Below are 12544 nucleotides of genomic sequence, written 5' to 3' on the forward strand. Positions count from 1 at the left end.
CACTTCAAAACTATCTCCCTACGTCAACAGGGGTATCTGTTTCACCACACACACAAAAGGAGTAACTGTTCTTCTGAAAATACGAGTCCATTAGCTTTCAAATAGAGCACAGAGTGAAAACAAAAGATTTTATTTTTTACACAAAGTTCGCACCGCCTCTCTCCTTTCTGTACTCCTAAGTCAGAGGGAACGCCTTAGCATGTTATCAGGAGGTCACAATATTTAGTCATTTTCTGAACATTCCGGAGAAGTTATCAACCAGTGCCGTCTGATAAAACGTTTTGCGGTGATGGAAATTGTCTATATCTGAGCTATCCAAGAGGCTTATTGGCTAGTGCGGATTATAGACTTGAAGTTAAAGAAACAAAATCCAGTTCTACAGCCGCACTAGCCACAATTAGGTACAATTAGGTACTGAGCACTTGAAATGTGCCTAGTGAAACTGAGGAACTGTATTTTATTTAATTATTTTTAAAGATTTATTCTTTGGAGCAGTTTTAGGTTTACAGTAAGACTGAGAGCAATGTAGAGATTTCCCACATACCCTCCCCCCCCACCCACACACACACACAGCCTCCCTCATTATCAACATCCTCTTGTTACAACGGATGGACCCACACAGGCAGATTATTATCGCCTGAAGTGCACAGCTGACACCAGGGGTCCCTCTGGATGCTGTCCATTCAGAGTTTGGGGAATGGGTCTGGGGAGAAGGATGATGTCATGTAGCCATCATTATGCTATCCCACAGAATGGTTTCACAGCTGAGACATTCTCCTCCCATCCCCCACAAATTATTGAATTTTCATTAATTTAAACTTAAATAGCCACATGTGGCTAGCGGCTACCAAAGGGGGCAGCTTAGAACCAGACACCCAGTAAAGAATGCTGTCGCTGCTCTGACTGCTCTGACGGTGACAATGCATCAGCCTGGCAGAAGGGACCTGACTCCAGTGCAGGAACTGTGCTCCAGCTCGTGATCAGCTGTGAAGTTCATCTGCTTCTAATGCTTCCTTCACCCATCACGGTGCTGGTCCTCAGCCTTTTACTTTCCAACATACCCATACACGCCCCCTACTCCACCTCACTGTTAAGGTTATAGCCTGGTCTATGTTAACAGAGCAGGTGCAGGACCATGGGAAAAATGAAATGACTTTATGTCCACACACCACCACACTTACATGTTAGATAAAACACCCTGATGAAGAAAGAAATATATATAAAGATCATTTTAACGCCTCTAAAGAAATAAACAAGATTTTTACTGTGACAGTTACATGGTAATATGTTCTCAGATAGATAGTTACTGTGTGAAAGTGGTTGTTGTAAAATTCATTCAGCCAATCATTTTTCTAACTTCTTCCTTCTCACTAATGAGGAACCAAAGTGATGTAAGCAGAAAAAAAATACTAAACTAGGCAGGAATCACAAGTCTGAGAGCCTAAGGACTTTTGGACCAACACCTTAAAAAAATAAATAAATAAAGTTGATGAACTTAAGCCACTGGAGTCTTGATCTGTAAAACAAAGGAGCAGGAATGGATTTTGTGTTCTGTCTGTTCCAAAATTAAATTTCCCAATTCTGTATTCTTAATGTCATTCCTCACTTAGGAATCAACTTATAAGACCCAAATTCCTTCCCCTAAGCACTCTCTCTCCCTGCTTTCTTGATCACCCCATAATTAACCAAAGTATGTGGTGTCATTGCCAATTAGGAAGGAAGGAAGGAAGGAAGGAAGGAAGGAAGGAAGGAAGGAGGCATCAATAGAGTGATTATGAGAAGTCTCAGAACTTCCACAGGTCACTGGCTTCAAAAGACTCCCCAAATGAAGGCGCCTGGCTGGCTCAATTGGCAGAGCACGTGACTCTTGATCGCAGGGTCCTGAGCTCAAGGCCCATGGTGGGGGTAGAGTTTACTTTAAAAAAAAAAATCAGTAAAATTAAACTTTAAAAAAATAGCCCCCAAATGAAGATCTATCATTCATATGACAGAAAGTCATCCATCTTCACTCCCATACTAGTTCTTCCAGTAAATAGCTCTAGTGACCTAAACCCCAAAAACATCACCAAAACATATACATTCGCCTACTGGAAGAACCAAATGAGTACCCCCACCACTTGGCCTTTGGGAATTATACTAAATGTCATTTACTGAAAGAAGTTCGAGGGGCCCCTGGGTGGCTCAGTGGGTTGAGGCCTCTGCCTTCGGCTCAGGTTGTGATCCCAGGGTCCTGGGATTGAGCCCCGCATTGGGCTCTCTGCTCAGTGGGGAGCCTACTTCCCTTCCTCTCTCTCTGCCTGCCTCTCTGCCTAATTGTGATCTCTGTCAAGCAAGGAAGGAAGGAAGGAAGGAAGGAAAGAAAGAAAGAAAGAAAGAAATTCAAAAATAAAAGTCTGTCATAAAATGATGTCTTCCTATATATTTAAATATACAATCAGTTTTAAAGGTCAATTCATCTAATTCCTTGATGTCCAGGAAGCTTCTTAAAACTAAACCACAGCTTATTCTCAAACAACTGGCAGGTGGAAAGAACCGGGAACTACATCAGCATTTACTCACACCAGTTCCAAAGGGTGTATCTAAATCAATTCTAGAACTAAAACACTGCCAACCCATTCTCTTAAGACTGTTATTTCTCCTCTGCTTCCCAGTTAAATCAAGCCTAAAATGCCTCTTTAATTAACATAATGAATTCTTCTCTAGTATTAAAAACTTGACCAATGAATGGCAGATTTGTAAAAAGAAATACCTGAAACACTTGAATCACTCCATCTTGGAATTATTTTGGAATAATTTAAAAAACCTATCCTGGAGAAAAATGCAAAACTTCATAGCATTACAAGAATTCTATTTAAACAGGAAAAAAAAAATTTTTTTTCCCAGTGACTACACTGTAGGAGGAATTGTAACACCTAATAGATTGGTTTTGACTTAAAAAGACGGATGGTCTAGGGTCTTAGCTGTATCCTATCCTATCCACACCAATCCTATTACCTTTGGTCCCCGATTTTTTTTTATAAAAATTCAATCCCTGCCATCATAACAACCTTTGAAAGCCACCTGTCCTGATATTCAGTTCCTGTGTTTCACGTATATCCTTGATCTTTTCCCAACAGTCCTGATTTCTACCCAGCAAGAGGCCCCACAGAACTTCAAGGTTGGGTTATATATAAATACATAAACAGGAAGAGAGAGGTCATGGGTATGCCCAAGAAAGGAAAGCTCTAGAGAAGAAGAGACCAGTGCCAGGTCCTCCCTGTCCTGCTCTAGAGTGTCTCAGTAAAACGATGCCGCAGCTGCGACAGGGAGCTCTGGTCCTTCATCCAAAGAGACCACCTCGCAGTCCCCATGACCCCAGGAGAGCCAGGCCTCTGCCCGCTGCCTCCCTGCACACTACAGGCAAGTGCAAACACTCAAGTGCTTACTCTTTATCTGGGAGGATTAATGCACTAATTTCTACAGAGCCCTTTAAGCTGATTGGCCCAGACACAACTAAATAAGCATCATCATCAACCATCGGCAAGACTGACTCTTCAGCATCCAGGGAGGCAAATTTTTAGAACTCAGGCAATGTTCTCCTTGCACAAGAAGGGAAAGAATGTCTGTCCCCAGAGTTCAGACTTTAACCCAGAAAACATTTATCAAATACTTAATACAAGATGTGGGGTATAGAGGCCAGAGACACTGTCCTCAAGGAGTTAACATCTAGCACCGGGATGGGCAAGGAAGCAAACCATCTGACACGGTGCGAGGACTGCTAGACGATGAAATACCCAACAGAGCAAGGGGTAGAGGGAAAGGAGGCTCAGGAGCAGAGACTGTTGCTGTGAAGAGAAATCATTTATTCCAGGTCTTAACAGGGAGGCCCGATCTGGGTGTGTTCAGTTTATGAACGTGCATCAAGCTATATGTTTATGATCTGAATACTTTACCACATGCACGTTACACTTCAATGAAGGTAAAACTTAAAAGGAGAAACAGTGTTCTCTGTTAAATAAACGAAGACGGTAGGGAAGGGTGTGAAACGGTGTTCCAAGCAGAAAAAAAAAACCTGCCTCACAAGGGAAGGATAGCATGAACGAACTATTTCCACAACCACGACAGGTTCCCATCGGCTGGGAGCCTGAGAATCACCACGGATGTCTGTCTGGAAAGAGAGGCAAGAGACAATTTCCAAAAGGCCTTCAACACCATGCTTAGAGTTATCCTTAAGGATGACAGAAAAGCCACAAAAAGTGTGTAAGTCTGGGGTAACTGATAAAAACGTTAGTACAGCTCTCTCATTGTGCTGACGATGTGTACTGTAGCTGGAAACAAGAGGGAGATGAGGAAGGAACCTTCCCAGGAACTTATTACAATTGCCCAAATTAGAACCGATCAGGGCCCACACCAAACAGGAGATGGCCAAGAGGAGGAGTGAAAGTGCAAAGAAGATAGCAAGTGCGCAGGAAATCGAGGACTCATGACCAATTCAATGTGGGAGGTGGAAGAAGACAGGGAAGTGGGGGATCCCTAGCGTTTTTCTGTTTCGCCCTTGAGCGTTTTTTGTTTTTTGTTTTTTTAAGATTTTATTTATTCATTCGACAGACAAAGATCACAAGTAGGTAGAGAGGCAGGCAGAGAGAGGAGGAAGCAGGCTCCCCGCGGAGCAGAGAGCCCGATGCGGGGCTCAATCCCAGGACCCTGAGATCATGACCTGAGCCGAAAGCAGAGGCTTTAACTCACTGAGCCACCCAGGCGCCCCACACTTGAGCGTTTTAGGAAGAATGTTGACGAAGCTCATCAGGATGGAAGTGAAGGCGGCAAGATCATGAGTTTCATCTTGAGGAGGAAGTTCTGTGGAACATCTACGGAAAGACCTAGAAAGGGCGGAGGCTGGTCCAAAGAAGCCGGAGCACGTCCACCCTTCAGGTGACAGGTGCAGCCGTAGGCATATTGGGAAGGGGATCCTGGAGCAGGGGCCGCCAGGAAGGGAGAAGGAGGAGGGCAGATGGTGCCACTGCCTGCAGAGAGGAAAAGAGAGGACTGCAGTGTCCCTGGGCTGCAGCCACGTAAGGGTCACAGCAATCGGAGACCAACAACTGGTTTCTCAGCGAGAGGGCGCAAGCCAGACTGCTACAGGCTGAGAAGTGAATGAGAGGTTCTTTCAAACGGCTTAGCTGTGAAAGGAAGGAAGGAGATAAGGTGGTGGCTAGGGGAGGAAGGAGTAGTGAGTGTTTTGTTTTGTTCTCTCTTGTTGTTGAAGATAAGAAAGACCTGAGAGTATTTTTTAAGCCGGGGGAGAAGCAGAGAGGGAAGGAAGGAGGTCTGGGAGCAGTAGTGATGGCTCTATCTGAAAACAAACGCTCCTGTCCTCTCACACTCTGGGACACAGTGATGTTTCTTTTAGTCAGCAGCATTTCCTGCCAGCATGGCAGCCTCCACGGGGCGAACGAACTCGGGAGGTGGAAGAAAAGTGCAGTCTTAGCAGGTTGTTCTTAGAGCCCTGTCATAATGGGCTGTTCCTCCCAGTAGCCTTCCCGCAGGATGCTCTCACCACTTGTCAGAGGGCCATTTGGCACCTAAACACCTGAGCTCTCCAAATCGCCAGGAGCTCCACAGGTCTCTCGTCTCTCCACTTCCCCCTGCAGAGGAGGGAAGATGCAAGGGCGGAGGGGCAGGGGGGCTATCCAGCAAGCTACCTTCTAGCCAGGGCACCCCAGAAGGAGGATACTAGCTGGCAGACTCTCACCGGCTCCCTCCCTGCTAGAAACCAAGCGGAGACACCCTTCAAGGCACTCCAGTATCTTGCCAGAGACAGGGCTGTGTCCCTCTTGATAACCTGAATCTGATTAGCAAGCCGTGGTTTTTTGTGGTCATGGCTAAGAAGACTGAGAGCGTGCCCTGTGCAGGCACCCTTCTAAGGGCTTTACACTCTCTCAATCCTCACAACCTTATCTTGATCATCTCCATGTTACCAATGAGGAAACTGAGTGCAGACACATCTAATTAATTTGCTCAAGGTCACGAGGCCAGGGACTGCTATTGCCAGGATATGAAATAGCCCCGGCCATCTGACTCCAGAGCCCACTCATTCTCAGACATCATCAAAAATGTAATGCATGCATCAAAAAAACCCGAGATCTTGCCATTTGCAACAATGGGATGGAACTAGAGGTATCATGCTGAGCATCGTAAGTCAATCAGAGAAAAACAATTATCATATGATCTCTCTGATATGAGGAGTTTGAGAGGCAGGGTGGCGGTGGGGGGGGTCGTGGGGGATGGGGGGGAATGAAACAAGATGGGACGGGGAGGGAGACAAACCACAAGAGACTCAATCTCAGGAAACAAACTGAGGGTTGCTAAGGGGGTGGGGGGTAGGGAGAGGGTGGTTGGGTTATGGACATTGGGGAGGGTATGTGCTATGGTGAGAGCTGTGAAGAGTGTAAGCCTGATGATTCACAGACCTGTATCCGTGGGGCAAATAATATATCACATGTTAATAAAAAAAAAATGTAGTGCATGACAGACTGTCAGAGACAGGGAGAAATAACATTATTACTCACAAATCAAAAGCATAAATACAGCATTGTAATAGTACTACCAAAAGTTTCTTTGCACCTAGAGACATTTTCCCACATGGCACTTTGAACAGTACATTTAAAAGAGCATCTCTGTGCTCTAAAACGAATTACTATTCTTGTTGACCTCTGCAGATATAGTAAAAAAACAAAAGCCCACGCTGAACTGTACACTATACAGGGATGAACTGTATGGTATGTGAAATATACCACATTAAAGCTGTTACTTAAGTGGGAGGTTACAATGAAGAAAGGCAAACCAATAAATTTGATAACTTAAAGGCAAAAATTTCATGAAAGAACACAAATGACCAAAATTAAGACGACAAAATCCAAATAATAAATATAAACTTGAGGTATGGATGGCTCCACAGGGAAATTCTATTAAATAAATAAAAAAAATTTCTATTATAAATGTTACTACCAATTATACACTTAAAAAACAGTTAAAATCATAAATCTCATGTGATAGATATATGTATAATTTACCACACTAATAAAAAAGTACAAAAAGAATATTCCTACATACATTTTTCTCTTTATTACAAAAAAAAAAAAGTGAAAGGATATGAAAGCCAAAGCCCTCTTACACCATACATCTGACACCTCTTTAACTTTAAAAAAAAAGAAAAGAAAAGAAAAGCCAAGGGCACCTGGATGGCTCAGTTGATTGAGCCTCTGACTCTTGACTTCAGCTCAGGTCATGATCTCAGGATCGTGGGACTGAGCGCCGCACCAGGTTCCACAATCAGCGCAGAGTCTATTTGTCCCTCTCCCTCTGTTCCCACCCACCCAGACTCACTCACGCTCTGTCTCTCTCTCAAATAAATCAATAAAACCTTCTTAAAAAAAAAAAAAAAAAAGGCCCAAACTAGTAAACCAAAAGCAATAACAAAGCTGACCAATTTAAAGGTCTGGGAGATACACACTCAGTGCCCTGGCCTTCTGAGATCCTACAAAAACAACTGTGAACCAGTGTAGCTCCCAATGTCCTCCAGATCCTTCTAGAACATCCATAAAACCAGTTTAATCCCTAAACCATAGAACTCTGCACAAACTCAGAGTACAGAGCAAAACGGTAGTGCTCTAGGCTGCTTACAGTCTCATTTTAGGAAAAGCTGTTGCTCCTTGAAAACCTGGCCATATGTGCTATTATCTGGGTTTGGGGAGAAAGCATATGAATGGTTTTAAAAAAAAAAAAAAGGCATCACAGGAGAGAAATAAAGTGTCCAAAGGAGCTCTTAGTCAAACTATGACTAGTATGCTAGGAACCAAATTCTTGTGTTGACAAGGACCATAATTCAAATGTATTACTTCTTTAAAAGATTTTATTTTTCAGTTACCTCTACACCCAATGTGGGGCTTGAATTCACAGCCCAAAGAGCAAAAGTCACACACTCCACCAGCAAAGCCAGCCAGGCACCCCTAAACTTATTACTTTTAGATCATTGTAAATGACCACTCAGGACAAAATGAATCAGCACAGAGAAATCGAGTACAAAACTAAAGAAAGGCTTATCTTGCAAAAAACCTAAGAAAAGCAAATATCCTCTGAGGTACAAGTCTATTTAGGGTTTCTCTGAGGAAAACCAACAAAGATCACAGCCTCTGCTGCAATGATGGGACTCAGGTAAGGGAAACCCGTATGGCAGTGACTTTGGCGCTGTGACAGAAAAGTTCCTTGAGGTGGTTCAATCCTACTACAGATGCCAAAGACAGCATTTATGTGACTCGCTGTTCAATCTGTTCAACAACGAAGGTAACACTATCAATATTACTAACAAACTAATTTTTCAAATGGCCTATCTTTGGGTACCCCTTACACTTCTAAAAAAGGAATTGGAGTGTGGGATGGAGGGGAGAGATGAGGAACAAAGCTTCACGGGGCTGAAGAGTATAGAGTATAAAACCTCCTAAGAACAGCTACTTGTTTAGGAGACAGAACTATCTGAAGTCTACTAAGACAAGAATATAGATGGCTAAAAGGAGTTTAATAATTTCACAACACAGGGTGCCTGGGTGGCTCAGTGGGTTAAAGCCTCTGCCTTCAGCTCAGGTTGTGATCCCGGGGTCCTGGGATCGAGCCCCGCAACGGGTTCTCTGCTCAGCGGGGAGCCTGCTTCCCCCCCCCCCGCCCCCGCCTGCCTCGCTGCCTACCTGTGATCTCTGTCAAATATATAAATAAAATCTTAAAAAATGATAATAACTTCACAACACTTTCAACCCCTCTCAAAGTATAAAGCTCCCTCCAATAGACTTTACATCATTTCCAGGTCATGCATAAACTTCTGAACCAGATTAACCCTAAGAGCATTACAAATTCTCCACTGATCTTTTAGGACACAAGAACAGCAATACAACAAAAGGGAAAACTTTATTTTTAGACTTGCAAAATCCTGTGTTTACTTTTCTAAAACAGAAGTCAAACAACTGAACCTGCTTTCTTTGAACTTTAGTAAACCAATTCTCTTATAATCCTGAGGCCCCAATCTCTGCCCAGGAGGAAAGGAAGAAAAAGTGCTCTGTGCCACGCTGTAAAGTTAAAAACGCGGTGCCTCCCTCCGTCTTCTGCTGAGACACATCCGAGCCTCCTGCTGGTCGCAGTTCACACTGCCGGAGCCCTATCATATGACACCTGCCATGGGGAAAGGGAAGGCAGAAGCTCTCCACCCGCATTCATGTCAAAACTAGTTCAGTGTCTGAACTACTAACTTCTGCATGTAACGTTTAAGCTAAAGTGCTTCACCACAAGTTCACCTGTAATCGCTCAACTAGCATTAAACGCTAAATGGAAATGGGTTTATAATTCCCTTTAAACATTAAGCCCTTGCAAAACCCTATTCCAGCAATCTGATTTGTCAATAATATGGCCTCCGCACAGACCATTGTTTCGTTGGAAAAATACCAGATAAATTTAAAATGTATAAAAGCCCTTCCCACGGTGTGAATGTGCAAAAATAGGGGTAGAAGTAATAAGCAGGTGTTTCTGTTCTCAAATTCCTTAGGTAAACTGACCAACCATAATTAACAGTGCCGTTATTGCAAGCAGAAACAAACCCTGCAATTAATCCCATCACTTAAAAGAATTTTATTCATTAGCTCAAAACCAGTCAACTCAAAATACTATGCTTTCAAAAGGCAAAGCTTGCATCATAACCCTGATAAATGACAAAATAAGCATATAAACTGATTATAACTAAATTCTGGTTCCCATGATCCCCAGGCCCCCTCCTCCTTTGTGCTCACTCATCACGTCTTAGAGAACCGATTACAAAAAGTCGTGGAGTCCTTGAGGGCAGGAACCATTTTTATGAACTTGTATACGGCTAACACCTAGCACAATGCTTGGGACATAGTAGGGCCATGGATTTTGTGGCACAAATAAAAAATAGGGGATCATATGCTATAAAGTATGTAAAAAGAGATGCAGAGGAAGCCAATGTACTTTGCCTCAGAAAAAGCAAAAGCCTTCTCAAGGAAAATTTCCTCTGGCCTTGGGTGGTGAGTGAGATTGCCTACAAACATGGGCACTTGGATAAGAACAGCCTGTGCCCAAAACAACAAGGAATGGGAGACCAGATGTGTCATAGGACAGCAGAATATTCAGGGTACAATCAAACAAGCAAACTCTGGAAAGGGGCAAAACCCAAAAAACAAAACAAAACAAAAAACCCACCAACTGAAGGGGCTTATATGCCAGGTTAAAGCAGTTTTCACTGGATAGGCTTTGAGAAGCCCAGAAAGTGATTTAATCCAGGCATTGACACAAAGACACATCCCTTAGAGAATCCCTGGCCCAAAGTTGTGAAAAGTCTGGGTTTTCAAAGAGTTTTATGGAGAGATATCTATTTTAGATTATTTGAAGTTTTCATATTCTAGGTGACTGTTCTGCCCATCGTTTTCTCATATATATGAAATATATGTGTATTTCAGTCTATGCTGTTTCATTTACACAGAAGCAGGTGATAAAGGCTCATTTAAACGCCTAATGAAATTCTCCTGTTTTTTACCTTTTTAAGGGGGTCTGGAGGATTTTTTTAAAAGAAAAGCAAAAAAACATATTTAACATAAATATCCTAAATTCCTTTTCCATCACGGTACTTGAATACCCAGCTATGGGAAAGCTGAGTCCCACCGCAGCCCCAGTCAGGCTGGAAGGTGCACTTCGCCTGGAGGCTTCCCTAACTAGGTTTAACAAGACTCTGACAAAGGACGACCCACTAGGAAAGGTTCGAAGTGAAGGTTCAACACAAATCTCCGGGCCTTTCACGTGTTTGGCCCAACGAAAAGTAATGCCGGCTTCTTGCCGTTGACTTTGCCAGGTTTTTAAAAATGTACGATAAGGTGATATTTGTGAGCCGACTAGATGGCACCGAATGGCAGGAAGCACATCACGGAAAGTCTCGGGTTTCGCTCTTGCAGCTCGGCCCTGAACCGGAGGAAAGCACCGGTGCAGGGGAGGAGGCCAGGGTGCCTGCCTTTCCCCGGGAGGCCGGGCTGGGCGGCAGGCGGCGCGCCAGGGCACCGAGAGGCGGGTACCGGGGCTTGCAGGGCTGCAAGACGGGCGTGGAGCAGCGGCTGTCAGGAAGGGAGACCAGCATCCTCCCCGGCATCGGGAAAGAACCTGGGCCTCCGCGATTCCTACGTGGCCCCGTTACCCACGGCGAGAGCCTGCTGACAGGAGGCGGAGGCGCAGAGCTTGGCGAGCAGAAGCGCGGCTGCGCCCGCTGAGTCCCCCAGGACGAGGCCCCCCGGGCGCAGCGCGGGGGCGCTGGAAGCCCAGGGCGGCGCCCCCGCAACCCCACCCCACCCCACCCCACCGCACCCGCAGCTGCCTGTCCGCGTGGCCACCGGCCACGGGCTGCGGTCCCAACGTGCGGGTGGAGGGCTATGCGGCGGCGTTGCCGGGTCCCCGGCTCCGCCGCCCCGGCGATCCGGGAGATAAAAGTTTGCAGCATGCGGCTCGTCTGCAGTGCGAGTCACATCCGCCGCGCCGCCTCCTGCAGCACCAGCGCTCAGAGAACGAACAAATAAATTAAAAAAAAAAAAAAAAAAGAACTGTTGAAGCCGGTAGGCCCCGAAGCCGGCCGCTCTGCCTCCCGGGCGTGCATGCAGGCGAGCCCAGCATCCCGCGCCCCCTCCCGCCCCCGGCCGCGCCTCCCTCCCGGCCTCGGCGCCCGGCCTGGGCCGGCCCCGCCGCGCCCGCCGCACTGACCGATAACCTCCTGCAGTTCGTACGCGTCCCTGCAGATGGGCCAGCCAACGGCCTGCGCCGCCGGGGCCGGGGCCGGGGCCGGGGCCGCGGGCGTTGCCGGGGCCGCCGCCGCTGTCGCGGCCGCGGGGGCCGCGGCCACCGCCGCTGTCACCGGGGCTGTCTGCTGGGGCTGCTGAACGTGCACGGGCGAGCCGCTCGGCTCCGCCATGATGCTGCCGGAGGAGAGCGGGAGGACGCGCCGGCCGGCGGACGACCTTCCACTTGAAACTTCCCTTCCCTCACCACCGACACCTCTCGCCCGGCGCACGCCCTCCCCGCCGCGCCGCCGCCGCCGCCGCCGCCGCCGCCGCCGCCGGAGCCAGCCACGAGGGGAGGGAGCGAGGGAGGCCGAGCCGGGCGGAGGGAGGAGGCAGCGCCAGCAGAGGCGGGGTGGGGAGGAGGCGGCGGCCGCCGCGCTCGCCGCGCGCCCCGAGCCTCGTGCGCGCAGTTCTCTGCCTTAGCTAGGGGAACCGCCGCCCCGCCGCCCCCTCCCTCTCTGCTCGAGGCTGGGGAAGTTTCCACCCAAGGGGAGCAGAGCGGGTTTGTGTTTGCTTTTGGGGCCCGCGTCGCAGACAGTCAGGCTCTCCAGAAGATGCCCCCTGGGGACCCCGAGGGCGGGGTCGTTGAACCGCCGCCAGGTTCTCCGATTCAGAAGTCGCCCCAGCTAAGGAGAACCTGAAGTTCATTTACAAGTTAGCGAGAGAGACACCTACACGCGAGCCGTTTG

At 46.9% G+C, this 12544-nt stretch overlaps 1 protein-coding gene across 3 annotated transcripts in view; it reads right to left on the reverse strand.

Moving 5' to 3' along the window:
- STK39 (serine/threonine kinase 39) overlaps window positions 1-12119 on the reverse strand; it is a 297147-nt gene extending 285028 nt beyond the window's left edge. For 2 of the 3 annotated variants that reach the window (XM_032880373.1, XM_032880371.1), the window contains exon 1: window positions 11779-12117. In XM_032880373.1, coding sequence (XP_032736264.1) covers window positions 11779-11986 — 208 coding nt within the window. In that variant the 5' untranslated portion in view covers window positions 11987-12117. Of the gene's footprint in view, window positions 1-11778 lie in introns of all 3 variants that reach the window. The other variant, XM_032880372.1, reaches the window with a different exon arrangement.
- Window positions 12120-12544: the final 425 nt, after the last annotated feature.

Source organism: Lontra canadensis, unplaced genomic scaffold (genome assembly GCF_010015895.1).
Source record: "Lontra canadensis isolate GAN:19392208 unplaced genomic scaffold, GSC_riverotter_1.0 scaffold69, whole genome shotgun sequence".
Classification (NCBI taxonomy): domain Eukaryota; kingdom Metazoa; phylum Chordata; class Mammalia; order Carnivora; family Mustelidae; genus Lontra; species Lontra canadensis.